Source organism: Oreochromis niloticus, linkage group LG14 (assembly GCF_001858045.2).
Source record: "Oreochromis niloticus isolate F11D_XX linkage group LG14, O_niloticus_UMD_NMBU, whole genome shotgun sequence".
Lineage (NCBI taxonomy): Eukaryota > Metazoa > Chordata > Actinopteri > Cichliformes > Cichlidae > Oreochromis > Oreochromis niloticus.
In genome coordinates this window covers 6,544,978-6,571,304 of record NC_031979.2, presented here as the reverse complement: position 1 = coordinate 6,571,304, position 26,327 = coordinate 6,544,978, and the positions used below count along the sequence as shown (strand labels likewise).

The 26,327-nt window shown below is 43.0% G+C and overlaps 1 protein-coding gene across 6 annotated transcripts; it reads left to right on the top strand.

Annotated features, from left to right (window-relative positions):
- Positions 1-178: 178 nt before the first annotated feature.
- fam131ab (family with sequence similarity 131 member Ab) lies at positions 179-24,461 on the top strand. Of its 6 annotated transcripts, none has more exons than XM_005460999.4 (6): positions 180-698; positions 5,010-5,149; positions 10,855-10,948; positions 11,037-11,219; positions 18,477-18,608; positions 20,353-24,461. In XM_005460999.4, exons 3-6 carry the CDS (start codon positions 10,879-10,881, stop codon positions 21,012-21,014), a joined length of 1,047 nt encoding a protein of 348 aa, XP_005461056.1. In that variant the 5' UTR covers positions 180-698; positions 5,010-5,149; positions 10,855-10,878; the 3' UTR covers positions 21,015-24,461. The 6 variants fall into 6 exon arrangements, with proteins under 6 accessions (XP_005461053.1, XP_005461056.1, XP_005461052.1 ...); XM_005460995.3 differs by having other exon boundaries at positions 180-795; XM_005461000.4 differs by lacking the exon at positions 180-698 and adding an exon at positions 1,208-1,376.
- The last annotated feature ends 1,866 nt before the right edge of the window (positions 24,462-26,327 follow it).

The following is a 26,327-nucleotide window of genomic DNA, read 5'->3' as shown; positions in this document are numbered from 1 at the left end:
ACATATGCAACACGTTCCAGATTTGCCATCGTGCCTCTTCCACAGACGAGGAGACATGAAATCCTCATGAAATCCACACCTTGCTCCTCCCGTGCGCGCGCTGCTAACTCCTCCCTTTCTTCCTCCCTCATGTTGGCTGGCATGTAAGGTGACACCAGCCAATCACGTCTCATTCCGCTTCTACTTCGAAGGCGGAAACTCGGATTTGGCGGTATATAAGCGGCTGAGCGTGGGATTTTTCTATCAATGTGTGTGCCTCCCAAGGTCCGTTCTGTGACGCGGGGGAATCTGTTTTGACAGCGTGGCGTGGCAGTGACAGAGCCGAGAGACCTCGACCCTCACAACTGCCGGGCTGGGACTGAAACCCATGCCGCTGCCGCCAGACAGAGCGCTGTCCGCCCTCTGTGGTGCTGAACCTCAGGACCCGACTCTGCGACAGGTGACGTAGAGCTCATCTAAGAGACTCAAGTGATAAAAAAGAAGAAGAAAAGAGCAACAGCAAAGCTGCACAAAGACTTTGTGTGTGTGGATTTGAAGCAGGTTAAAAACAGAAGAAAGTGAAAGCAGAGAGAGGAAGTGATGGCCGGACTCCCCCCCGCCCTCGGCGTCGCTGCAGCGGTGTGAGCACAGCAGTGCGCTGCCGCCTCGTACCGGAACCCAGCGGAGCCTCCGTAGGAGGAGAGTCAGAGATAAGTGAGGTACGCTCCGCGACTGTTAGGGGGGAACACATGTAATAGCTTGCGGTTCTACATGAAGCTGCAAATATGGGCTGTATCAGCTCCAAAGCGCCAGTTGGTAAGAAAGATTTTAAATTTGCTCTCATTCAAAAAAACAAAGAAAGAGAAAAAGAAAGCACACTGAATGAAGCCTGCTTATTATTTTTATTTGTTTTTTTTTCTTCTTACGCATATGTTTTGCTGCAGCCTCTCGCAGGTACAGACTGAATTTCGGGTGCTTGTAGACGCACAGCATGCTGTGCCCGAGTCGCGGAAGCATATGATATTGCTGCTGAGTCATATGCACGCCAGTAAAGGAGCTTCATTTGCACACAGAGCGCTTTACATGGCTGGAATTTAAACTCTATTAGAGGTTAATGGCGCGTGTGAGCGCAGGACTGCGTGTGTGTGTGTGTGTGTGTGTTTTGGATGGGGGGGTGGGGGGCTAGTATCTGCAGCCTAAACATCGCGATGCTACGAGAGTTGCAAGAAGCTTTTGGGTGAGCACGCCAGTCAGAGACAGAGAAGACAGGCAGAGGTGCTCTTGACACCATCGAGGAAGAAACGGCGTTTCTTTTAAATTTAACTTTCATTTCCGCTAATCCAAAGTCTCATCTGGACAAGATGGTTCTGACCGCGCTGAGCCAGTTCAGTTGTAAGGTAGGATGGCTTTTCTTTTCTCTTGTATACACGCGATCGCACACGCCACCCTGAAGAAAAATTCTTGATTTAAACGGCAGCTTGTTTACTGGAATCAGGCTGATTTTCTTCTTGGCATTAAAGTCAAAATTTCTCTCTAAAGAAAGAAAGGAACCCGGGATCAGTCCATCTCGGGGCACATATGCAGCCGCGGATCATTTGCTTGTTGCCAAGAAACAAGCTCCCTGTTTCCTCCACATCTATTCTGCTCTCACGCTTGTTTACACCTTTGCCGCAAGTGTCTCCCGTCCGCTCGCCTGGCGGCTAAATGCTGCCCAGGGCCCCCCGGTTCTCTATGCTACCCCCGACCTCTGATGCCCTCCAGCCCGCCACCACCTTTGTGTATTTATCCAGCTGGGTTTCACACTCTGTAGCCATTAATTTAAACCCGAACCCACCACCCATCCAACCATCGATCCTTCCATCTCCACGCGTAAACAGACGCGGTGGCTGTTTTTCCTCCTCGTGATTCAGATGTTACAAAAAGCCGTTTAAACCCCGCTGTGGTTCATCTGCTGCACTCAGATGATTACCAGTGCAAATTGTCACACCCCCTCCGTCATTTGATGTCCCCTTGTCTCCTTGTCGCGGAGTGCGTACTGACATGACATGCCCCCCCCGGTCCCATAACCCCTCACACAGGTCTGCTGCCTACGTGCACACGGTGTTCCCGCACACCCAGCAAAGAGTGCAGCTAAGGCAGGAGCCACCTGTTTGCCTGTCACATTCACACTGTGGATAAACGTGTGTGACATCACACCGGTCTTGACCTAATTGTGTTGATGGGCTCATAAGTCTGTCAGAGAGCCCGAAGACAGAGAAAGAGAGGGAGAGATGCACGGTCGAGGTCTCTCTTTCTACAGTTTCCACGACAACGGAAAGTACGGTGAAAGAGAGGGAGAGAGAGAAGGAGAAGGAAGGAGACCGAGTGCGAGCAGAGACCTAGGAGCACAATTAACAGATAAATACAAATAAAAGCCGAGACTGCAGCTCTCGTTTGCTGTGAAGGGGGAGAGGAGACACTGCTTGAGGCTGCCTTTTTGGATAGATCACAGTCAAGGGAAGAAGATTAATTAAGATTTTTTTTTTTTTTTTTTTTTAAAGCAAATTAGGCCCACGCGGAGGAGAATGGTGAGCCCCCCTCATAAGAAATGCGCCACATGTTTTTAGTCTTATTCTTTATAACCTACGCCACCTGTGCTCTTTCCTTTCATTCACACTCCAGTCCCATCCACCTACCCGTAGGCCGTGCCCCAAACGTGAGCTTCTAAAGGCCGAAATGCTCTTAATCTTCCAGTGCCCACTTCACGGAAGCACTGAGAGGACAAGTGCTTCCAGTGGTGGAATGTAACGTGGTACAGTCACGTACAGTTTTAATGTGAGTTACATGTATTTGTATGCTATTCTGTTTACACCATTAATTTAAAGCTTTAGTTATTTTATTATCTGCGGTATTTTAAAGCTCTAATAGAAATCTACTGATACCTGAGGCTGTATTGTTAGAAAGAAGGCTGTCTCGTAGTATGAATGTAAGGTAAGAAGTGCGCATGGGCTTTAAGTGGTGCAAAAACTTTAAACCGTAAACGTCCCTTTCACCAGTGTCTGTGGATCTGTTTTTTATTCCATGTCTTTCTGATCCACAGCCAGGACACTTAAACCGCATCCTTGATCTGACGCATGTGTGCTCACACGCGCGACGTGCTCACTGCAGGCTTGAAAGCAAAACGCGTTTGTGAGTGTCTGCGCAATGTCGCTCAAACCAACCTGTGCGGGTTTAAAGGCCAAAAAAGCTGCTCAACAAACATCTCGGCCTGCGGGGCTCGGTTTCAGGCGCCGAGCGGCTTTCCGGTGATTCGTTGCTGTCATGTGTATGTCAAATGCCCCACTGGGGAACTGGAGCGCCCTGGTTTAGGCAAAAGAGTGAGGCTGCACAGCTTTCCACGCTGGCTCAAATGACCGTCTGGAAATCAATTGAAAACTACACAGAACACACGCACGTGCGCATCTTCCACTCCTCTGAACAATACTCGCATCGACTAAAGGTGGCCTAGATTCAGCGATACAATACACCCCCACCCTCCTCCCCCGATCGGGCATCCGATCTCATCACACCCAATTAAACAGCGCATATTGAATTCAGCAGGTGGGCAACATGAGCTCGGGGCGCTAAACGGCTGAAGTCCGGTGACTGATATCGGACTCAATATTTGAGATGGGCGCTGGCGACTAATCGAGCGAGTTGTTCTTTTCACGGGCAGTAACTAGAAACGCCTCCCCTGCAGCGAAGGGCCGGAAAGATGAGCCGGGCACTGACATTTAAAGGCCTGCCTCTTAATCGCGTTTGTGCAGAACTGATTTGGAGAGTTTGGAGTGGGCTGGGGGCGTGCGGGATTGCACGTGGACGTAGACGCTGAGTGATGCAAAGTTGGGGGGAGCTGTCCTGGTGCTGAAATGTTCCGCAGCCCCGCGTGCACACGAGCACCTTTGGTCCTACATGCCCCCCCCACACACACACATACACACACACACAAAGTCTGTCTGTGAGGTCACGGAGAGGGCAAGATGATGGAAAGGTTAAACGCGCCCAATCAAGCGGACAGTCACGTGTCTGCGGGCGGTTCCGTGACGTTTGCAGCCAGAAGGTTGCTTAGTGACATTTGCGCTTCACGTAGCCGGAGCCTTGCCTCTGTTTGTTCGTGACGTAGCCGGCTGACGTAAAAAAAAAAAATCTGTTTTAAAAGTGAAACAAAACAAATGAGAAGACACGCTCCTTGTTTCCTGCTTTTTTAGTTTTTAATTTTATCAATTTCATTTTTTTAATGTTCACTGCATCAGTCCTTCCGAAAAAGTAGATCCAACATCATGAAATATCTAACAGGCCTGAGCTGCCGCCAGAACCGTACGTGTGCATGACATGGCATGGCTTTAAGTGCATGGAAGTATATGCACCGCCCGCCTCTTGTTATCTCACTACATATAGCCTCAGAATGCGCTGCAATAAAGAAGCCCAACACTTGTATACACTACATAAGGAAGAAAGCACTTACAGTAAATATGCCTTTTAAGGCCTCAATTTAAATTTATACTATTTAACATTCAGGTTTATTGTTATTTCTTTTTAAAGCCGGTCGTTATTTCATTTTTATTTTATTGTATTTACTACAGCGTGTTTAGGAATTTGGTAGTTGAGGGAAATTCGGTGTTTTAATTTATTTTTCCGTTAAAACAAACAAACAAACAAACAAACAAACGCAACGTTAGTGAGATGCGTCACCACATTACCTTATATGGTCATTACCCCTGAGCGCCCGACCTGTGGCCCCCGTGAAGGCATGACGTTGGCATGGTGACTGAAACTTTGAAACACACAAGGTTAGCTTAAGCTTTAAAACTCCAGTGCAGTAAGAAGAAAAAAGCACGTTATCATTAATTACGCTTTATTGCCACGTTACTGTGGCTTTTGCCATAGTGTCACATTTTTGCTTAGTATTTGCGTCGCTATTCAACGCTTTACGGAGCAAGAATGCGGCGTGGAGCTGTTTTCTGACATGTTCATTTGATATAATCCTCACGTGGCTCTCTTCCTCCTGACAGTGGCGGTTGACGGTTCGTTGCGCGTGGACTGGAGCGCGGCAAGCTCCCTGTCTGACCTAGCGCTCCTGGGGAGCACGCGGACCTCCTTGGCGCGCAGGCTGATACTGACAGCACCGTTGGGCGCACTGGACTTCAGCGAGGTGCCCTTAATTCTCTCTTTATCATAGAAAAAAAAGGTTTTTGTGACATAACGACCCCGTGCAGTGTTTTCTGTTGGATAGCCTCGGCTACAGTTCACGTTAGACATTTAAACACAGTTCTGAGTGCTTTCTAATGGGCACTAATGGCGATTCAAATGAAGACAATGTCACATTAAATGTAGTAGCAGCAGGGTGCAGCGCCGTTTAAAGAGACCATGCCTACTCGTACAAAATGGACATGTAGCCTGTGCGTTTAATTAGATTCAAAAGCTTTTATCGGCACCTTAATTTCTTTTGGAAAGTGGTTCTGCATTGACAGTAATAAGATTATTATAGACCATTTTCACAGGTGTAAGAAACAACGGCTGAAGTGTGCCAGTGAATCATGACAGTGAGCTAGTGTGCACAGAAGCAGGATCTCCCCTAATTTGTCCAAATATCCACAGTATTGATACCAGTACTGGCATTGGTATCAGATTGATACTAGCAAAGTAGGACTGAAATGGAAAAAATATGCCTCAGACATGCACTGTATCTTTTTGTGTTTACTGTCAAGTTACTTATTTGTAGCCTATACCACATTTAAAAAACAGAAGTTGACCCAAAGGGCTTTAGAGATGGCACATTTACTCTCCAGGTCTCCAAAAACCCAGTTTCAAAATACACTGAAAAAAGCTGAAAGTTGTCTTGTTAACTAACTTTGTGGAAAGTAATCACAATCACAGTGATTTAGCGGTCGTTAAAATGTGTTCGAAATTTGCAAATTAATGATGATTCATCTCATAAATAATGGCACACTGCTCCCCCTATATATGATGCTTTCATAAACTAAAACTATCAGTATCAGTGTTGCTATCAGCAGTACTGGTCCTGTATTTACTTTGGATGTAGTCATGCAAGATGTAGCGGTGGTAATATAAAAGCTCATATTTGACATTAAGTATTTCGGTAATCTCCTCTCTTCTTGGGCTGATTTGTTATTTCTGTTCTAACAGGCAGTCATGTTATCTGATACAGATTGTTAACAGGGGGAAAGGGCAGGCTGCTGCAATAGTTCACGTGTTATTCTTTTATCTTCTGCCTTAAAAGGCTCACCTCTGGCAGCACAATTGTGGCTGAACACGTATGGTCTGGGCCATGCTTTAAGTAAACTGGTGGATTATAACCTGCAGAAGCAACTATCAGATATGGCTGCATCTCCCCACATGAAGCGGAAAATGATTTCCTCAACCTTTCCTACTCTGATAATTACCTTATTAATCAAGCCATCCAAGTCTGTAATGTGCATTTCAACCTTGGCTTCTTTTCTCCTTTTTAGCTGTTGCTGATACTAACCAGCTGGTTTTCAACTGATTTTACAAGCAATTCAGGGTAATTAGTGGCTACGTCTTTCAAATTAGGAATTTTAAATGAAATCTCAGTGACGTGCAAGGTCCCTCGCTCTGCACACGAGTACACTGAGAGCACCGTTGCGCCGCATATGCCCAACTGGAGCGTTTGTCTGGATGTTCATTTGAATTCACAAGCCTACAGAAAACATTTTCATATTTTAATCTGTATTTCTGATCTGACAATTGAAAATACAGGTGGACTCAAGGCTTGACACGCTCTCTCGCAAAACTAAAAAGCCTTCGGGGATGCCCTTGTGTGGCAGACATATAATTTAAAAAAGGAGGGAAGTGGAATTTGGGTGAGTGCAGCGGCTCTCTCTGAGAAGTTTTGCAAATATCTTCTTGAATGTGAATCTACTAATTTATGTGACCCCGATGCTTTGACCTATCTAAAAGATTTCTTTAAGGAACGAAGAAGGGGTTCAGCTACAGCAAGCTACTTAATGCCACAGCAGTGAGAGTTAGCAGGCTCATAATTGGCTGAGAGATGACAAGAGTGATGATGAATCCACCTTGCCCAGTTTTGTCAGTGCATACCATCTGGGTGTGAATAAGATGTGTCGCATAGAGCCAGCCAGGCACTGATTAGCGGCATCTAAGTGATCCATTACGAAATGCAGCCTCTCGCTCTTCATGGGCGGGCCTGATATTGAACATTGGAGACTGTGAGAGACAGCTTGGCTGGACTGCTGAGCTCAACACATCTATATTACAGAGGAAGTGCTCTAATGCTTCACATTTAACGGATCCTGCTTCAGCATCCTACATTTCTATTTAATGCTACAGCGTCTACTGTAAAAAGAAAGCAGGACGCCATGTGTGAGAGTTTCTAATCTGGCTGTCGGTTGGTGTTCTGAGTGTCTGACATCATTGGTGAATCAGGCACGCAGACATGCCGGGAGGAATTGTTCCACGGTGACTGGTTGCCATAGAAATGTTCCCATTGTGGAAAAGTTAACAGACAGAGAGAGGGTGAGAAAAGAAGAAGACGGTAGAAACGTGGCGTGTCAAAATATTCAGGTTATTTTCCACAAGTGGAAGCAGAAGCCACAGCGGTCTGTTCCACTAACAGCTCTGAGGGCTTGAATTCTCAATTTTTTTTTTCATGTATCCCTGTGTGGGTGGCAGAAGAAGGGGTTGACATTTGGTAAACAAGAACAGGGTATTTGACTCAGTTGGCCAGTACAATGGCACAAGTTAGATTTCTGCTGTGACGTGACCTCAATTAGCCCATAAAACCAAAGCTATGGCTGTAAAATGCTTCTCTGCCAGGCTTATTGGAAAACCTGGGGCATTGTTTTATGTTATTCTGTGGCTGTGTCACTGCAGACCAGTGAAATAGGTAAGCCTAATAATCCACTTTAGGTTCTTAATCACAGGTACAATAGCAAATGCAGCACATTCCAGTGTTTCCCCACAGATTTAGATTCTATTTGTGGTGAATAAACAATACCATTTGTAAGGCTCTCCTCTGCAAACAATTGAATTCCCAAGTATTTTGTGACAGATAATGGGTTCAATTGCACCATCTTGTACTGCAGCTGGCGGCAGTAGCCCTGGTTCTGCCCTGTGAACCGCTTTTAGACCTGCTGCAGGTTCTGGTAAGAGTGGCCCTCCAGTTCTCAGCACAGGCAAAGAACTCCTTTCACAAACTGCAGTCCAAGATGGTGGAGTTGGAATCCCAGATCCTGATGGAGGAGCTGAAAGATATCCAGGACCTCCGCAATAACAAGCCCAGAGGGACAAGAAGAGCTAAGCCTAGCTGGTTTAACAGCGACAGAACTTTCAAAATAAGAGCACAGGATTCTCCACTGGTAAATCAGTCAATCACAGATGGCAATGTTATTTCAAATAGATTGAAAAAACTGTGTTAGTAAATGTACTTTGGTGGCAGTTAATCGATATATTTATGGCAACAGCTACAGTTTTTTTAATGGAGTGACATTCTTTGTAAAAAAATTAATAAGAAAAAAGTAAATAAAAATAAAGGAATCAAATCTCAAAGTATGCTTTTGTCTCGGTGTGCAGGCTTTCAGGTGATGCAGTTAAAGAGGCACTGATAAGGCAAGTTGCTCTGATGAGTCCGCTGCATTTTTCTCTGTGCTGTCTCCAGGCCACGGCTCACACAGACAGCACTTAACCAATGATTTAAAAGCCAAAGGTGAACCTGAGCAGCCTCTTTGCTGCTGGCAATCAGTAGACCATGAGGTTTTATGGATTCTGATGTGATGTGTGTACGTGCGTATTTGCACTGTTGTTCTTACAGGAGCCAGTACACTGACCTGCAGACATGAAGCTTTAAAATGAAGGATTTTGACATTAAAACTCAGTCGGTTGTATTTAAAATATCTGAGGTATATAAATGTGTGCTATGTTGCACTGAATAAAGATTCTGCACAGCAGTCTTGAGCACCCTGTCTGCTCTGAGTACGGTTCATGTCTTCATCTGTGTTCACTCTGCTGTTCAGTAGGGCAGTGGGAGAGCAGGGAGGGAGGGAGTCGGTGGAGGAGCAGAGTCGGCAGTCAGCACGATGATGCTCAAGCAGAAAGCTTGTACCCATGTTTTCAAAAAGCTTGTGTTCTTTTGTCAGAATAGGAAAAAGCGCATCATGTTGGGGTAGTGATATCCCCCTGAAATCCTCATGGAATATTCCACTGAAAAAAAAAACAAGCTGTGAAATGAAGTTTAGATTCATGATACAGGGGTAGACACGAGTTCTTGAATGGATTTTCCCAGATGATATATAAAATCCTCCCATGTTAGACTTTCTCAGAGTGGCTGTTTGAAAGCAAATAAGATATTTAGCTGTGGGTGGTTTCTGATTTCCAATCAAAGCCCAACATCATATGTTATTCTAGAGCTCCTTGACTCTATGCGTCACGTCTCCTCCAGATTATCCTCCCTCCGATCTGTGAGCGGCTCTGCGACACAGGAGGATTAGCATGTCTTGAGTGTGGGATCCCCTCCGCCGTGACAGCGCCCCTCTGACAGATAGTTTTGTTGTTGTTCATTTATTCAGGCTGCTGTTTTGTTGCGGTTAAGTGGAATTGACACGACAAGGTCAGGGTGAAGCTCCTGTGTTGAGCTAACTTCACCACCAGTGTTCATTGCACATCAGATGCGGCCTGCATAGACTGGTGACTCATTGAAACAAGGAAGGGAAATATGGCTTTCATAGTAGGTCAAGTAGTCCAGTGCTGTTCCTCTAGATGATTGAAACTAGAGCATCAGACAGCTCCATTGTGAGTCACAGTGGGACTGGAGACAGCCTGTACCTGTTGAGATCCTCTTCAGCCTTTTACAAAAAAATATCATCAAATTGCTCAGTCAGCCAGGTGTGTTGACCCATATCAAGTAACAACGTGGGAGCATTATCTCAGCACACGGCCCTTGCTGCTGACGTGCTCCTACGCGAGTACAGGTCGTGCTATAAAAAGTTAGCAGACAAAGGAACTCGTCAACACCCGATACTCCCTCTGTGGTTTGAGTTTACAGAGCAGACAGATTTGACTGAGGACGGGGTGGAGGGAGGAAGGGGACCATCTTTTTGTCTTCAGTCTGCTTCTCTTAGTTCTCTATGGGGAAATTACCTGTCTACACACAGTCACACACAGACATTCAAACAGACAGAATTTTAACTGTGTCAAAAACTAAAAATCTACCTGTCAGAGTTGATTCCACTGGAGGGATTCACTTGGATAACAGCTGTTTGGAGGTAATCTGTAAATAAATATGAGTGAAACACATAGAAATGCTCCATTTCCTCAACCATCTCCGTTCTTGCAGCCACACAGCTAAATCCTCCATTGTATCTTGAGAAGCATCTTCTCAGTTACCTGAACTATTAGTTTGCTAATTAGCCAGCAGGCAAAACCACTAAAGCTAACGTGAGTGCAACCAAGCATCAAGTATTCTTCTCCAACTTCTGTTTCATCCCTTCAACATGAAACACTATGCTCATCCAGAGTGCTTAAATAGGACATTTAACTTGCTATTGCGTGCTACATAAGTCGGTTAAACATAAGCACAGTCCAGCTTTGGAGTAGCTGCTGTACATTATTGATGGTGTGCAGCATGCAACTCATTAAAACACAGATTAAAGTGTGTAAAGAGAAAATTCTTCAGTTTACAAAGGCTGTACTCTGTACTCTGAATCCAGGAGTTCCTTCTCTATCAAAAGGCAGCACTGTGTTTTTTTCCTGTGACTCATAGCAGGATGTATTCAGAGCTGGCTCACATTCACACTGAGCTACTGTATGAGTTTTCACTCACTCTTATTTTTTTTTCTTTTCTTTTCTTTTTTGCTGTTTCAGGTGAATGTTGACGACACCGTTGAAATGTTACCAAAATCAAGAAGAGCTCTCACTATTCAAGAGATTGCTGCGTTAGCACGATCCTCCCTGCACGGTGAGTGCTGCATGATATAGTGCATGGTGAAAATACCTGATTGTTGCGAGGTCATGTTGCAGGCTAATCCTTGATATTTTCCATATAGGTATTTCCCAGGTGGTCAAGGACCATGTGACGAAGCCTACAGCCATGGCACAGGGCAGAGTAGCCCATCTAATAGAGTGGAAAGGCTGGTGCAAGCCTATAGACACTACAGCGGCCCTGGAATCAGACTTCAACTCCTATTCTGACCTCACTGAAGGAGAGCAGGAGGCACGCTTTGCTGCTGGTAAGATTTTGTGTTTCTTATGATGTATTATAAAAAGTTATAGAGAGTGTTTGCATAGGCACTGGTAACAAACTGAAACAATGACTCACCCACTTAAAGGAAAGAGGGCTTATGAAAACGTCATGATGAAGCATTAGTTACACAAGAAACCATTATAAGAGTAAATGTAGGCTAATTTAACAGCAAACTCATGACCACTATATTAACGGCACATCAGTTTTGTATGCTCATGAACTTCAATAAATCACTGCAGGTGATTTAGCATTAAACAAGACGCTCGTGTTCACAGAAACATCAACCCCAATCAGCTGATGGCTGGTTAGTACTCAGATCTCATATGTCGCAGCTATTTAAGCTGCTTCAACCTACCTGCAAGCGCTTTTGCAACCCACCTCCACCCCAGCACTTCCATCTAATGCTGTGTCAAACACAACATCGTCACTGTTAGTGTGATCAGGTAAACATTGGGAAAGGAGGTAATCCCTTGCCTGAATTACACACGTTAATAATATCATTGCTGCACCGATTGCTGATTGCAACATATGTGAAGGAAGAGTGGTTTGTGGTTAGATCTCAAACAGGATTAAATCAGCCACACTGTACAGTGGATGTGGGCGGATTGATCTGAAAAAACAATAGTATTGATACCAACACAGGTGTTGGTGTCAGATCACGACTAGCATGATAGTATCAATACTTTGCTTCTGTCCCCCAAGTGCAATTTGTAGTTCAGTGAAATTGCGTTAAACTGTCACATCTATTTTATTTTATGGCCTATTGCACATTTAAACAACAGACGTTGACCCGATGTAAACATTCAAGGTCTCCAAAAAAATTCATTTTCAAATTACATGAAAAAATGACAGGTGTACTTTGTTGTGTCAACTAAGCATCATGGAAAATAATCACAATCACTGTAATTGCAGTAAATCGCAGTGATTTAGTGGTAGGGATGGGTATCGAAACCCGGTTCTTGTTGAGAACCGGTTCCCACTGTTTCAATTCCTTGGAATTGTTTGCCATTTTTGCAAACGATTCCCTTATCGATTCCAGTCGCCCCGAATGACGTCACCACGTTACGGAGCGTCATTTACCTGGCAGGAAACACAGCACCTAAGCGGCTCAAACGCTCAAAAATTTGGTTATACTTTACGAGAACGGATGACAACAGGGCAACTTGCAATACTTGCAAAGTAGATATTTCATTTAAGGGAGGAAACACTATGAATATGCAAAAGCATTTGCTCACAAAACACGCGATAACCTTAAATGAATGTCATGTTTTTAATTCCGCTCCGGACTCGTGAGTCTCAACCCAGCAGCGGTAACGTTTGCACGTCCTCTCCCGTTCATACGGCAGGTAAATAATCAACTAACAGTGCATATTATGTTAGCGCGATCTGCTTTATTACAAAACCTGCCATTACTGTGCGCTGCATTTAGGTGACCATGATGAGAGAGACAGACAGAGTCTGGCTGGCAGTTCTCGCTGCAGTCTACCGTTAGCGTCTCCTTTCAGGCCAGGATAGACGAATGTCACCGAGCAGTGACTAAGTTTGTAGTAAAAGGCTTGCACCCATTTGCCCCGATTTTCGGTAAGTGAATGTGTTTAATTGTAGGCAGGGACATTACTGGATATTCTTGTGTAATTGCTACAGAATAATTTATGTTATACTTTGTTAATGCTACAGAAGAATATTTATTTTATTATTTTACATTTACAATTTTTTTTCCTGGGGACCCTGTGACACCCCATTGAAGAGCCATAGGCTATGGATCTCTTAAGATCTCACTGTTGGGTTTGTAAGGCCATGTTACTCCTAAATTTCTATCTTGTTCAAAGAGAAGATATAAAACAAAGTTCTAAGCTAATCGACCTTAGTGTTCTCCTTTTTTAAAAAGAATCGATAAGAGAATCGATAAAGAATCGAATCGTTAAACAGAATCGAAAATGGAATCGGAATCGTGAAAATCTTAACAATACCCATCTCTATTTAGTAGTCATTAAAATGTGTTTAAAATGTGCAAATTAGTGAAGATTGATCTTATAAATACTGACACATAATCTGCATAAGCTGCCTTTATAGGTTAAAAGTATCTCTATCTGTATTGGTATTGGCAATACTGCTCCCATATTTACTTGGTACCAGATGAACAACAAAGAGCTGCAGTACTGCACAGCACTGCTGTATACTGAGACGGGCAATGTAGCAATAAATTCCCTGCCTTCCAAAAGTTGAATCAAAACACAAGAGCTTACAGTTTTGTGCACTTTAGCTGTTTGTAATGCAGAGTGAGTTCAGCCCGAGCTGAGATAACTCTAATGACATAACCGCGGCTAAGATGTTATTTTCCTTATGTCGAGTAGGTAAGTAGAGCTTTCCTGGAACAGCCTGATTGTTTTTCCACAGCCAGTCACACCTGCCTTTCTCATTTGAATATTGAGATGTAATCACAAAGCAGGAAAAACTGAGACAACAAGAACACTCATTAATACCAGGTGTAAATACAAGGAGGCTCAAATGTCATTGGTCAGATAAGATATCCAGACACTGATCACATGTTAGCATTTGTTGCCTCCTCCTCACATGTTCCTCTGAGAGAGAGAGCGAACTCACCACAGCTCATCTGTCTCCTCTTTCTTTCCCTGACTCACTTCATCTTTGCCTTCTCTTTCACTCACTCTTGTCCCCTGTATTGATTCTCTTTGCTTCCGTTCGCTGTCCGTTCTTTAAATGTTTCTCCCCCTGCCCTCTGTTTCTCTTACCTCTTTTCCATCTTTTTCACCCTGCCCCTCCTGCCCGCTCTCCCTCCATTCTTTTGCTCGCTCCCTGCAATGCAGACTCTCAAGGTTAATTTGCACAGTAAGGTTTTGCTCGCGGCTAGTGGCACCGTAACAGAGCGATTTTCTTCTGTGCTTCCTCTGTTCTGCCTTCTTTTTTTCTGTCCTCTTTAACTGTTTACTCATCCGTCTTGTCTTTGTGATCTCATGGTCTTGTGTGTACATGTATTGATGAGGCACCTAAATGTTTTCAGTCAAGCATTTCACCCATACATAAGATCAACAAACTATCAGGACTAAACCTGTACTCTTTGTATATAGTACTATTTATATAATTCAAACAGTATTATATTTGTATAGCATGAGTTGATCCTGGCCAGCTAACTGTAATACATACCAGAGAGTCTTTTTTTGTAAGAATTGCTTTGTTTTAAACGGTAAATAGCAGCGTGTAAACATTAAAGCTTCAAATCATTTCATTTCATTCATTTCTTTGTTTCTGTATTACAGTTGGAAGCAGTGGGGGTAGTTGTTGGAGAGATATTACTACACATTGTACTCCTCTTCATCTCAGGGAGCCGCCACTTGTGCTGACTCTCTTTATTTGTTTATCAAGTTTCACCTTGTAGTCTGTTATGGTGCTACTGTGGGTGACTGGAGACACTGTGTGAATGTCAGCAAGTGTGTTAATGCATTAAGCAGGCATGTGCGAATGTGTTAAGTGAGCATTTGGTGGGCTTAGTGCGTATTTGAGCTAGTTACTCTAGAACACACTGGTGTTTGTGAATATACTTCTGTGTATGTGTGTAGGAGGCGTGCTGAGAATTGAGAGAGCTGCTGGGGTTGTCCTTTCGATAGACTGACTTCTGCCAGCATGCTCAGACACACACACACCCACACACACACACAGGCACGTTCACAGTCATGAATTCCTTGCAGGTAATCCTGCAGTATATCTCCATACTCATACGTGCTTAGAATGTGAGCGAACCCATTACAGTGAGTCCAGACCAGTTTCTGTTGCCCTGCTAAGCAGCAGCACTGTATCTGTATGACCGGATGTATATTACGCCAAATAGGTGAAGTTACATTATGAAGAGTTATGCTACGTTATGTTACGCTTTGGTATGCTAAACATTGCAAGTTACACTATGCTATGCTACGCTATACTATGTTATGTTACACTATGCTATTATTCTTTGTTACGTTATGTTACTCTGTGCTATTATGCTATGTTACATTATGTTACGCTGCGCTACGTTACCCTGTGCTATGCTACGTTGTAATTATGCTACCCTGTGATACCCTCCAAGTTCCAAGCAACAAAATTTGGAGCTTGCGCTTAGGTATTTGCTACAAATGAGTGTAAATTGTAATCTTTTTTGCTACATTTAATAATTGATCATTTGTTTTACTTTCCTGTTGTGAATTTACTTTAGCATCTTGAATTATATTCAGATTTTCAAATAAAAAATTATAATTAATTAGAGAATTAATAAAAAATGTAAGTATTAGATTTAATAATTCAGTTGTAATTAAAATTCTCATTATGAATAAATAATGAATAATATTTTATATAAATTTGTACTCATTTTCTTTAGCTTATTTGGCTTTTTTTCTTATAGTTCATTTTACTTCATATTTTGTTTTTAGTTAAACATATGTCTTTTTTACCTTATAGATATTTTGTGAAATACTGTTTTATTTGATCTGAACTAAATGTTTACTTTTCTTATTAAAGTTATTTTATTATTATAGTTTGTATTTAATGCTTGAGATGCTATAAAAATGGAACTTCCCAAATTTTGGGACAAATAAAGTATGTTAAACTTTGACAATGACACCATGGCAACTTGCACCTGTTTTTTATGAAGTGCATATGCTTAAAGAAAACCAACTGCTTCACTGGAACCTATTTAACAAAAAAAAGGTGTGTGTCTTTGTAATGAACACCAAACCATCACCTGACTCTGCAGATGCTCTCAGCTGTGTTTTGTGTTTTTTTTGTGGTTTATTTTTTTCAAATTTACTGTTTTGTCAAGTCATCAATCACCAACCTCCCCATCTCCAACAGCTGCCACAATAGGTTACTGCACAGCACCTGCCCGGGACCAAACAAGCGGAAGCACACAATAAAATAATGGAAAGCAAGGCGCATTTAACAGCTAAAAATATAAAGGTGCAGACCAAAAGCAGAACTTAAAGGAAAGTGAATGTTGAACTTATATTAATGAGGTGGCAAAAGGCACGACTTCACATGAATGCTAATGTTTCTCTGTGACCGTTTGAAGCAAACATAAGCAACAAGTCTGTCAAGTGCTGATAAGTCAGTGGTGAATTTACAGCTTGTTTCCGCAGCCACAAAGTGTCCAGAAAACAATTAACAAAGGTTTAAAGGGAACAAAACAAGGGGTGTATTTAAAGTTTTAAGTTTTTGGAATAATTAAAGCTGGGGACACTGGGCTACAACTATTAATGTGTCTACACTACAGCATATTTTTGCACATGATGGGTTGCTTCTGAGTACCTTTTTTCATATTAATGTGACATTATGTGAGCCTAAAAGTTTGTAATAACATGAAATTTTAGAAAGGTGTTCTAGTTTTGCCATAAAAGAAAATTAAATAAAACAGTAAAAATAGTAACAATTGACACTAAAGTAGATATATTGCTTGGTGGGTTTTTTAGGATGATACAGAGAGAAGAAGGATTAGTATGTGTGGGTATTTATTCCCTTTTCCCCACTTTAGGGCTGTTTGTGTGGTATGTGGGTCAGTGATATGAAAAAGTATCTATGCAGGTGAAGGAACACTTTCTTCTCTGTTAAAGGAATTATAAAAAGACTTTAAAAGGAGAACTACAGAGCAGCCCACACAATTTCTATTGCTGGTACATGTGCCAGTGTTTGTGAGGAGCGTTCAGGGCCAAGTTACGGTGAAAGATGAATGAGATCATCGATCTTTCTCTGCGGGAGACAACGAATACTGAGCGTTGAGCAGGGAGAAAGAGAGTCAGAGAGACATGAGGTGATGGAGACGAAGGAGACAGAAATCCTAATAAGAAGAGAGGGGCAGGCAAGATTGCACTATGAAAGACAATCGAACAGTAGTAATGAGGAGGCGATGGATAGAGTGTTTTATCAAGAAAGACATTTGTAAGAAAGGAATGACGAGAGTGGGCAGAGACATGATGAGGAAAACAGAGAAAGGGCTTTCTGATTGGTCAGCTTCTGATGATGATCACAGGTGACTGGTCACTTGGTTCTTATAGCTTACTGGTTCTGGCACTTGCTGAGTCACATCAACAACAAACAAACAAACAAACTCACACACACACAGTCCACTTGTTGGCCCTTAAGAAAAGTTATAGGCTATGCTCAAAGGAGGTTGTCTGATTGTTGGGGTTTTCTCTGTTTCTGTTGGGTCTTTACTTTACAATATAAAGTGCCTTGAGGTTATCCTTGTTGTGATTACATAAATAAAATTGAATTGAATTGAATTGACAGCCACCGACCGGTTTGTGAAAACATATTTTGCAGCCCTACATTTTGGTCATCATCATATTGGAATTTTCGAGTTGGAAGTGGACAAGATATTGATGTGTATGTGCAACACACAGATATAGACATCTGCCAGGGAACAAACTTATATAATATTGGAATTAAACTCACAAAACTAGAAATCAGACTTCTCTTACGGGCAGTTAGATACTGGCTCTTATTTGTTAGATAACTGAATTACATAAACTCTAGTGTAAGGATAAAACACAACAAACATGGATGCGGTCTCCAACCACACACACACATCATATTAAAGAGTTTAAGAATGTAACAATGCACATGTAAGCACGTGTAACTTTAGTACATGTGAAAAACAAAAGGCTAGCTAGCTAGCATTTGCGTTGACATTGGTGCTAACAGTTTGTCACCTCCTGGCTAAAAATTCTCTACTGGTGCCAGCTTAGTGGATCATGTACAGCCTTCTGCCATCATGAGTATGCATTAAATGCATCATGACATGAGTATCATATTTTCTTATTTTATAATGAAATTATATCATTGTCATTTCAATAAAAATGTCAGTGCTGATTAATAATGTATCTTTCCTGCTATTATGAGAGACAAACACATTTAGCCAGTGCTGTCTTAGACTCTCTTCTTTGTGCTTCTTCCAACTCACTGTCTCCTCGGCACTGGAAGGAATGCAACCTGCATAACAACACTGTCAGACACTCTGTGACATCTGTTTGAAGTGCACGAGCTAAATGGCTGCCGAACAGCATTTACTGCAAAAGGAGAACAGTCTGTGTCCGGTCTTGTTCTGCACCGTGTGCTTTGTTGGTCGGTCAGACCTGCCAATTAAAATCAGCTACATGACGTGGAGGCTCACTGCCTTGCTGCTCCTTCTTGTCACTATGCCAATCATGTCATAGCTTGTGTGCATGTGTAGCTCATGTGTGTCCGTGTGTGTTTGCAGGTGTGGCGGAGCAGTTTGCCATTGCAGAGGCTAAGCTGAGGGCCTGGTCCTCTGTGGATGGCGACGAGTCCAATGATGACTCATATGATGAAGACTATCTGCCTGCGAATGAGCCCACCACACAGAGCACAGGTAAGCACCCACACAGACGCTAAATCACTAAATCACATTTATTTCCTTCATATTGTGCCCTTGCTCCCTAATACCCTGTTACACCACCTCTTCCTCACTCCCCCCTTTCGTTGTCTCTGTGTCTTTCATTGTCCCAGTGCCCTAGTTTTCATCCTCTCCAGACATTTTTTTTGGTTCCTTGGTGCAATTTGATATCCCTCCTGCATGTTTAATATCATTTCCTTTGCAGCAGAGACAGTGTCTGTGTGAGGATGGTGTGTGAGCAGGTTATAAATACACAGAGTGCATTTGACCAAGGCAGTGTGTACATGCATGCTCGTGTTCACTACAGCTTTCATCTTGATTACACGGAACCACCAATAACCCATACTGCAGCTAATAAGGTTCACCTCATTCTTGCATCTTCATATGATCATCAATGCTTTCTTACCTCGGGGCAAAGACCATTCAGTGAAGACAGATCCACATGTGCAAACCTGTTTGTGATATTAATCAGCTCTACGTGAAATGGGATCTGAGTTTGTGACACTGTGAAACCGACTTCTTCATTTTACTGTTGGATAGATCCTGACCTCCGCTGCTTCCACAGTGATTCCACTCAAATCACGTTTTGTCATCCTTACAATGCCATGTTAGTATTTCTACTAAAGATATTTGCAGGACATTGCATGGCTTTATTTAAAGAGTAACTTTTTAAGTTTTAACATTTTTAAACTCAGGTGTTTTTTAAACTCTGTGCATTGAGTAGCTTCTAACATGAAAATGCTGGTTTTTTAACTTCCTGTGTTTTTTAGCAGTAAACTCTGAAACATGAGTTTGGATCTATGTTTAAAAGGCACTCTATGGAGATAAATACATGTTCAGTAAAATGCATATGTGTGTTTGGTAACACTTTATAAAAAACAATAATTAATAGAGAGTAAATTCATAGTTAATTAAACCTAATTTCCTTATTTTTCTAATGTGAGAGTTATAGTAAAGCTTACTGTTATTGTCATTGAAAAGTTGCAGTGCTAAAGTTTATCAAATTATAAACTGTTTTTTGGTTGTCTAATACAAAACTGTAACTTGTGTTTTTGAAAATACTTAAGTTGGCAGGGAGCGTGGCATTTAGAATAAATGACAAGAAAATAAACCTCGGGGTAGCAGTTTATATCTCGTTATTCCCAGTGCTTAGTTTTAACTTTTTAATTTTATTTATGTATTTATTTGTTACTTTTGTAGCAGTTTATTTAGTTGAAGTGGGCGGATTGATCCAAATATCGATAGTACCGATACTAAAGCTGCTACTGGTATCGGATCGATATTACCACAAACGGATCAATACTTTACTTCTATTCTCTAGTTTCAGTATATAATATAATATGATATAATATAACTAATCAAATTATTTATTACATACCCTGAGGATGTAACACTACCTTTATTTAATGTTTATTACCATTTTAGTGTGTACTCTCAATCTATAGTTTATTATTAATGCTTATTCTGATATGTCATCATGATATTTTAAAACAAAGAAACACAAAAAATTAAGACACAAATAAAAATTTATGACAAAATGACAAAACTACGATAACTCCAGAGTGCCTGTAGTGGTAAACGTCTCCACAGGGTTCCTTTAAATGAGGAAAAAATAGATTTGATTCTGCAGTCAGTCAGAAAAAACAACTGAAAATGTTATCTTGTTGCTGTTCTTCTTCCTTCAGGACTTCATGCTTACAGTCTGTGTCATTTCCTCTAGATGTGCCATCTTATCCTCCCTACTTGAAGGACCTGATCCACAGTCAGCTTTGCCAACACCTCGGCTTCCGAAGCCCCTGTTGCGAGAGTCGAGGTGGAGGTGTAGAGGGAGGCGGCAGTGGAGAGCCCTCCCCTACGGCAGGCTCTCCTGACACCCTGTGCTCCAGCCTCTGCAGCCTGGATGAGCAGCACCCGCTGCTGCGCGACCTGGGAGGCCACCGTGGCACCCACTCCCACAGCAACGCCGCAGAGCTCGCCGCAAAGATCCTGTCGGCGCTGCACGGACGGGAGGAGCTGCTCCTCGCCCGACTTCAGAGGGTGGGGCAGAGTGGGCCTGGCGGGGGAGACTGTGGCTTCCAAAGCCTGGGTGTGGTAGGGCGGGGCATCAGGCCCTGTGGGGGTCAGGACTCGCCTTGCTACTCAATGTCTTATTCTGACACGTACCTGTCACCAGGCGAGGACGACGACACCCCCTGCAAGGACTATGACGGCACCGTGTGCCAGGTGGAGGCGGAGCGCAACGGGGTGGAATACCCACCCAACTATGACCCTCGCAGGAGGGTATCCGACGTGGCCTCCTCTGGTGTCGTTTCTCTGGATGAGGAGGATGAAGAGGAGGAGGAGGAGGAAGAAGGGAGGGCAGGAGAGCCAAACAACCAGTGACTCCTCTCTTCTCGCCTCAGTGTTGAATCCCTCCACACCCTCTGAAAGACTCCCCCGCCCCCTTCATGGCATCTGAAAAATGTCACCCTCTGAGCATGTTGGTTTTTTTTCTGTCTCTCCTTGGACCGATTAAATCATCCGTCTTTGCCTTACTCGCAGCATTTCCTCATAACTGCTTTGTCCTCATCCCACGTCTCCCGTCAGTTTTCCTTTGAAGGCGTCCAAACAATCTTTTTTCTTATCAATGTGAAAGCGGCGAGTGTGCTGGACTTGCCGAAGCAGCCCAGCGACCGACTCGTGGGTATGACGCTCACAGTTTTCGGCTTTGTTCTGTACCTGCGAAGCAAACAGATGCCGCTCCGAGGCACACAGAATGACTGAGAGTCCAAAACTCTGACTTACTATTTGCATGTGTTTTGCAAGTGCTGAAATCATTGGGCTGACCCGGTCTTGAGCACGATTTGTAATCTCAGCTGTTCTGTATAACCCCCCTCCCTCCCTGCCCATCTCCCCCCTCCCACCTCAGCGTCTCCCACAGGAGGGCAGGTTGACATTGCATCCTGGGACCTGCCCTTCCTCCCTCCCCCCAAACCCCCCTCCTTTGCAAGAGACTAAATAGCATCCTTTTTGGGCATGGCTTGCTGAGTATGCCAAACTATTTATCCCTGTCACTACCAATTATGAGCAAATGCTGGGAATGTCTTCAAAGTGACAGGACATAGTATGTATTTTAAAATAACAAAGTTAAAAAAAACAAACAAACAAACAAACAAACAGATTTGTCACAGATGATATGACAGAAATGATATGCTTTTATTGTACTAGTTTTCTATCACTCAGACAGTTGTTGTTCATATTATTCCAAACGTGATTATGATGGGCATCCGCCATAATGATCAGCTTTGGCTTCTGGATATTTTGAGTGATTCTGTGGATTCCTGCAGGGAAAACACAAGAATTTTGGTAGTCCCGAAGTGGCTGTGGGTGTTCAGCAGGAAGCCACGCAGTCTTAAACAGACAGATATGTTTTTTTGTTTTTTCCTCTGTGAAGCGATAAGTTGCATTGGAGATTTTTCTATATTTTTGTATGCGTTGTCTTGCTTTGATCTCTTCGCCTATGCGGCGTGCCAGTGTATGTGGTTTTTTGCACGAAGCTAACGTGGCTGTAGATTTCTCCTTTTCTTTGTTATCACTGTGTGATATAGTCTACTGGGAAACAGACAAACAAAAACAACATTCAAATGTGAACAAAAAAAATAATTTCAAAGAGGATACTGTGATACGGTTTGTTATCGCCATTTGTCATGATCCTCGTGAAGAGCTTGTTTTTTTCTCTCCCTTCTTCCTTTTTTTCTTTCTAAAAACCGTCTTCGCTCTCTTCTCTCATGCTGACTCTCGGAAAGCTTTGCCTTTTATTCTCGACTTTCTCTTCTTTTTCTACGATGCTTGGCAAAAGGGCATGTTTATGTGACACGTTGCAGAATCTCCTGTCTCCATTGTGACGTCAGGAGTCCTGTTGAGGTTCTCCCAGAGGGACTGTCATTCATACAACTCAGGAAATCCCATCGGGCCAGAGCATCGATGCATCCCGCCCCCGCTCGCATCACACCGCTCAGCTCTCATCCCCCGCCTGCTCCTGTGTGTGTGTGTGTGCTTTGTATGTGAGAAAAAGCCCAGTGCGCATACTCAATTTCTACAAATAATTAAAGCACAGAATCAGTCCCCACATCCCTTAATTTATTTTGTTCGACTGTTTAAAAAAGCCTCACTGTGCTACTCTGTAAGTTTTTGCACAGGTGTGTGGGTGTGTTATTGTGTGTATGTGTGTCTGTATTGTAAGATGTCAGCAAGCACTTTAAGCTTGCACCGTATATTCATTCCAAAACCCCTTCAATGCAGCAATTCCCTTTAAAACAGTGTCTGGTGTAGCTGGGAGCTGGACAGAGGTTTGACTTCTACCAGTGTGGGAGATTAAAAGAAACAAAAAACATAATGGTGCATAAAATGAAAAAAAAAAATTAAGCAAAAAGTGGCGATAAAGCTAAATCGTCTGAATTCTAATCAAAACTATGTGAAAATGAGGAGGAGCATTTGAAAAGATTGTGACAACTCAGGGGGAACCATTGAAGCTGTGCCTTTCATTTGACCTCCCATGTTTCATCATCATCGCCATAATCAAATCTACGATGTCACTCAGGCCGTAGCTTGGCCTCCTTACCCACCTTTGCTTTAAAAAAAACAATATGAGTGAGAGCAGAGTAAAAATCCTGAGTTGGAGTTGGACGGTGAGAGCAAAGATCCTGTTGCATCTCCTCTGTGTCCGCCTGCTGTAGCTGGAGGTTACAGCCAGCCCATTTGCGTCATTGTCCTTTTGGTTGACATTAAAAGCTAGGTGATGCTGGCAAAGCGAGGTTGTGCTTTTGTCTGGGTGTCGTGACGCGAGTGTGCCATTGTCCACCCCCCACCCTGAAACCCCCTCCTTTTTTCCTCTATTTATCTTCTCACTTTGTCCGCCACTGTGCACGCGTTCTCCCTGTGTGTGTGTCTCTAAGCGTCCTCACCTTCCCTCTGTGTGTGGCTGTGTGTGTGTGAGACTGAAGGTGATGCATTTTTCATTCACCCAGCTGTCTTATTCTGTCTCACACACATCCACACAAGTGTGTTTTATTATTAGAGACTTCAGTCATTAACCTTTTCCTGTGTAGAAGTGGCATTTTTCTGAATTTCTTCATCTTTTCTGTCCTCCTGGGAGTGTTTTCTCCATATAAAAAGTAAAAAAAGTAGCAGATTTCCCACTGACACACACGCAGACAGCCTGATGAATGTGTCCCGTTTCCATCCTGCTGTAGCCGTCCTGTCATTTCCTGTCTCCTCTCCTCTCTTCCCACCTTCCTTTTGTCCCTTTCCCCCCCTCCCCATTCTCTCTCTCTCGCCCTCCATCTATCCCCACAGGGGTGTCATTACGTAACTAAGAGGACATCTGAGTGCCACCTTTGCCGACAGGCAATTAGCTAGCGATTATAAAACCGCCTGGTGATCAGGAGATGCGTCTCTCTCCTGTCTGTCGTTTTCCCCTTCACTCTGTCGTCACCCTCCCCACACTGGCTCTCCTCACCACCACCACAACCTGTTTTCTAAGTGACATCTTTCGAGGTTGGCTGTCCCAGAAAACTCCTCACAGTTTTTTTTACTTCCACGCTCTCTGTTTTGAAGTGAACAATATTTTGTGGGCCACTAACAAAAGACCACTCTGCTGTCTCTGAGTCTGACAGATGTCTTTGCAGTGAAACATATTCCTCTGTGTGTGTGCGTGTGTCTCTGGGCAGTGTGTTTTCGTTTGTTGCTTCAGGCAAGCACTGACATTGGATACTTATTAGAGAGAAGTGTTCCAGATTCTGTGTGTACGTGTGTGATAGTGGCGGGAGAACCCAGCGCTATAAAAAGACATCAAAGCATCTGTTGGACAGTGTCAACGCAGGGAAGGCGGGTGGGGGGTGTATGAATATTCGGTTGGCGTTGGTGCCCCTGTCCCCTTATAACCTACTTACCATTTTAGAGCAAAGCTGAAGGGCCTGGGGACGGCTCGCTTTCTCTCCGCGCCACAGCCCCACCCGCCTGTGGATATCAGGACGAGAGCTGAAAAACACAAGAGAGACAGAGAGCGTGAAAAGTGCTGCAGGAACACAGAGAGTGGAATCTTCCCAGGCAGAGATGGTCTATGTTTAACCCACATTAGCCTCTGCTGTTTTAATTAAAATGTTCCACAAATCCTCGGGGGTGGGCGTTTGGGTGCACACGGCGACGCGCGCACTCTGAAATGAGAGGAGGCTTGTGTGAGTTCAGAGAGCAAAGCCATACAACTCACCCTGGAGAGGCATCGCAGCACTATGGGCTAACAGGGTACGAGGAAATACGGAAGATGACTGTAAATGAATGTATTGTCCCATCCACATTCTACCTGGGATGCATGTACCACCACCCACATCCACCCACATCTAACACTCAAACTCAACCCTCTCCTCCTTCTGAATTGAAATCCTCTCTCTCTCTTTCTTTCTTATTCCCTCTTCTTTTTAATACTTTCTTCCTGTTTTGGCTGAATGTAATTATTTGAATATTGCCACATTGGATTTGAGAGAAAAAAAACTTTGTTTGCTGCATCTGATATTATTTCAACTTAATAAAAATATTGTTATTGTTCTTTACAAAAAGAAGTGTGTTTTTTTTATCGCACGGTGATGCAATGTTCTCCAAGGATTTCATACAGTGTTTAAAGGTTATGATTAGATAATGAACTATTACTTTACATCCTCTGTAAGCATCATTTAGTCCTGCACCCTCACTGTGGACACGCAACATAAGCCCTGTTGCAATTAGCTCCCTGACGTGATGACATAATAATTATGAAGTCATTAGCAGGGCAGAGCACGCTCGTTGGAGACAAACTGCACAGAATCGAGCTGGTTCCAGTGATCCTGCAGTAGTATGTATTTCATTTTTCCATGACATCACGGGCCCCCAGGGAGCCGGCTAATCCATTTGGTGGTTCAGGAAAGAGTGGAGAGGATGGATAAATCAGAGCAGAGCACGACACTGAGTTCACACTCAGACAAATGTAAATCACCATTAGGTTTTGGGTCGCTGAACCCCAGTTATAACGAACTTAAAGACAAAAAAGAATCATTTTAAATTTCACAGACTTCATTCACAGCATAAAGTATGTAGATTGGCAAGCAGGGTAGGGTAAAGTGAGCAGGATCAGAGGCTGTGAGGGATGGTTAAATAAACTTAACTGACCATCTGACCACATATATTTCATATGAATTTTCTGCAACAGTTTGACATCAACTGTATATAATAACATTGTAGCCAGCATATAAATATAAACAAAGATAATAAAAAGATATTCAATTTTCTCATTAGATCCAACTACGTTGTGCAAACACAGAAAGCACCCCCTAAAGGCCGTTATAAAGAATGCAGATTTAAGGCACTTCCACATCAGAGTTCCATCTTTTATATACAGTTTATGCTCTTAATGCCACTCTGTGATTAGCTGTTTGTGGTGCTGCCATTACCAATGCCTGACTGATCAAAAGTTGTTTGGGTACAACATTTCAAAAACTTCACAGACAAAAATGTCAATCAGTTTTCTTGTAGGGGATTAAAAGCAGTATAAATATACTAATAAAATGTGAGTATATATCACTAAGTTGGTTGAGAAGTGAGCTTAGAGAAGGCAACACAACAGTTGACAGCTGTAGTGATTACTTGAGAAGAATGCAGATGTTAATAACCTGCAGATGTTTGTGA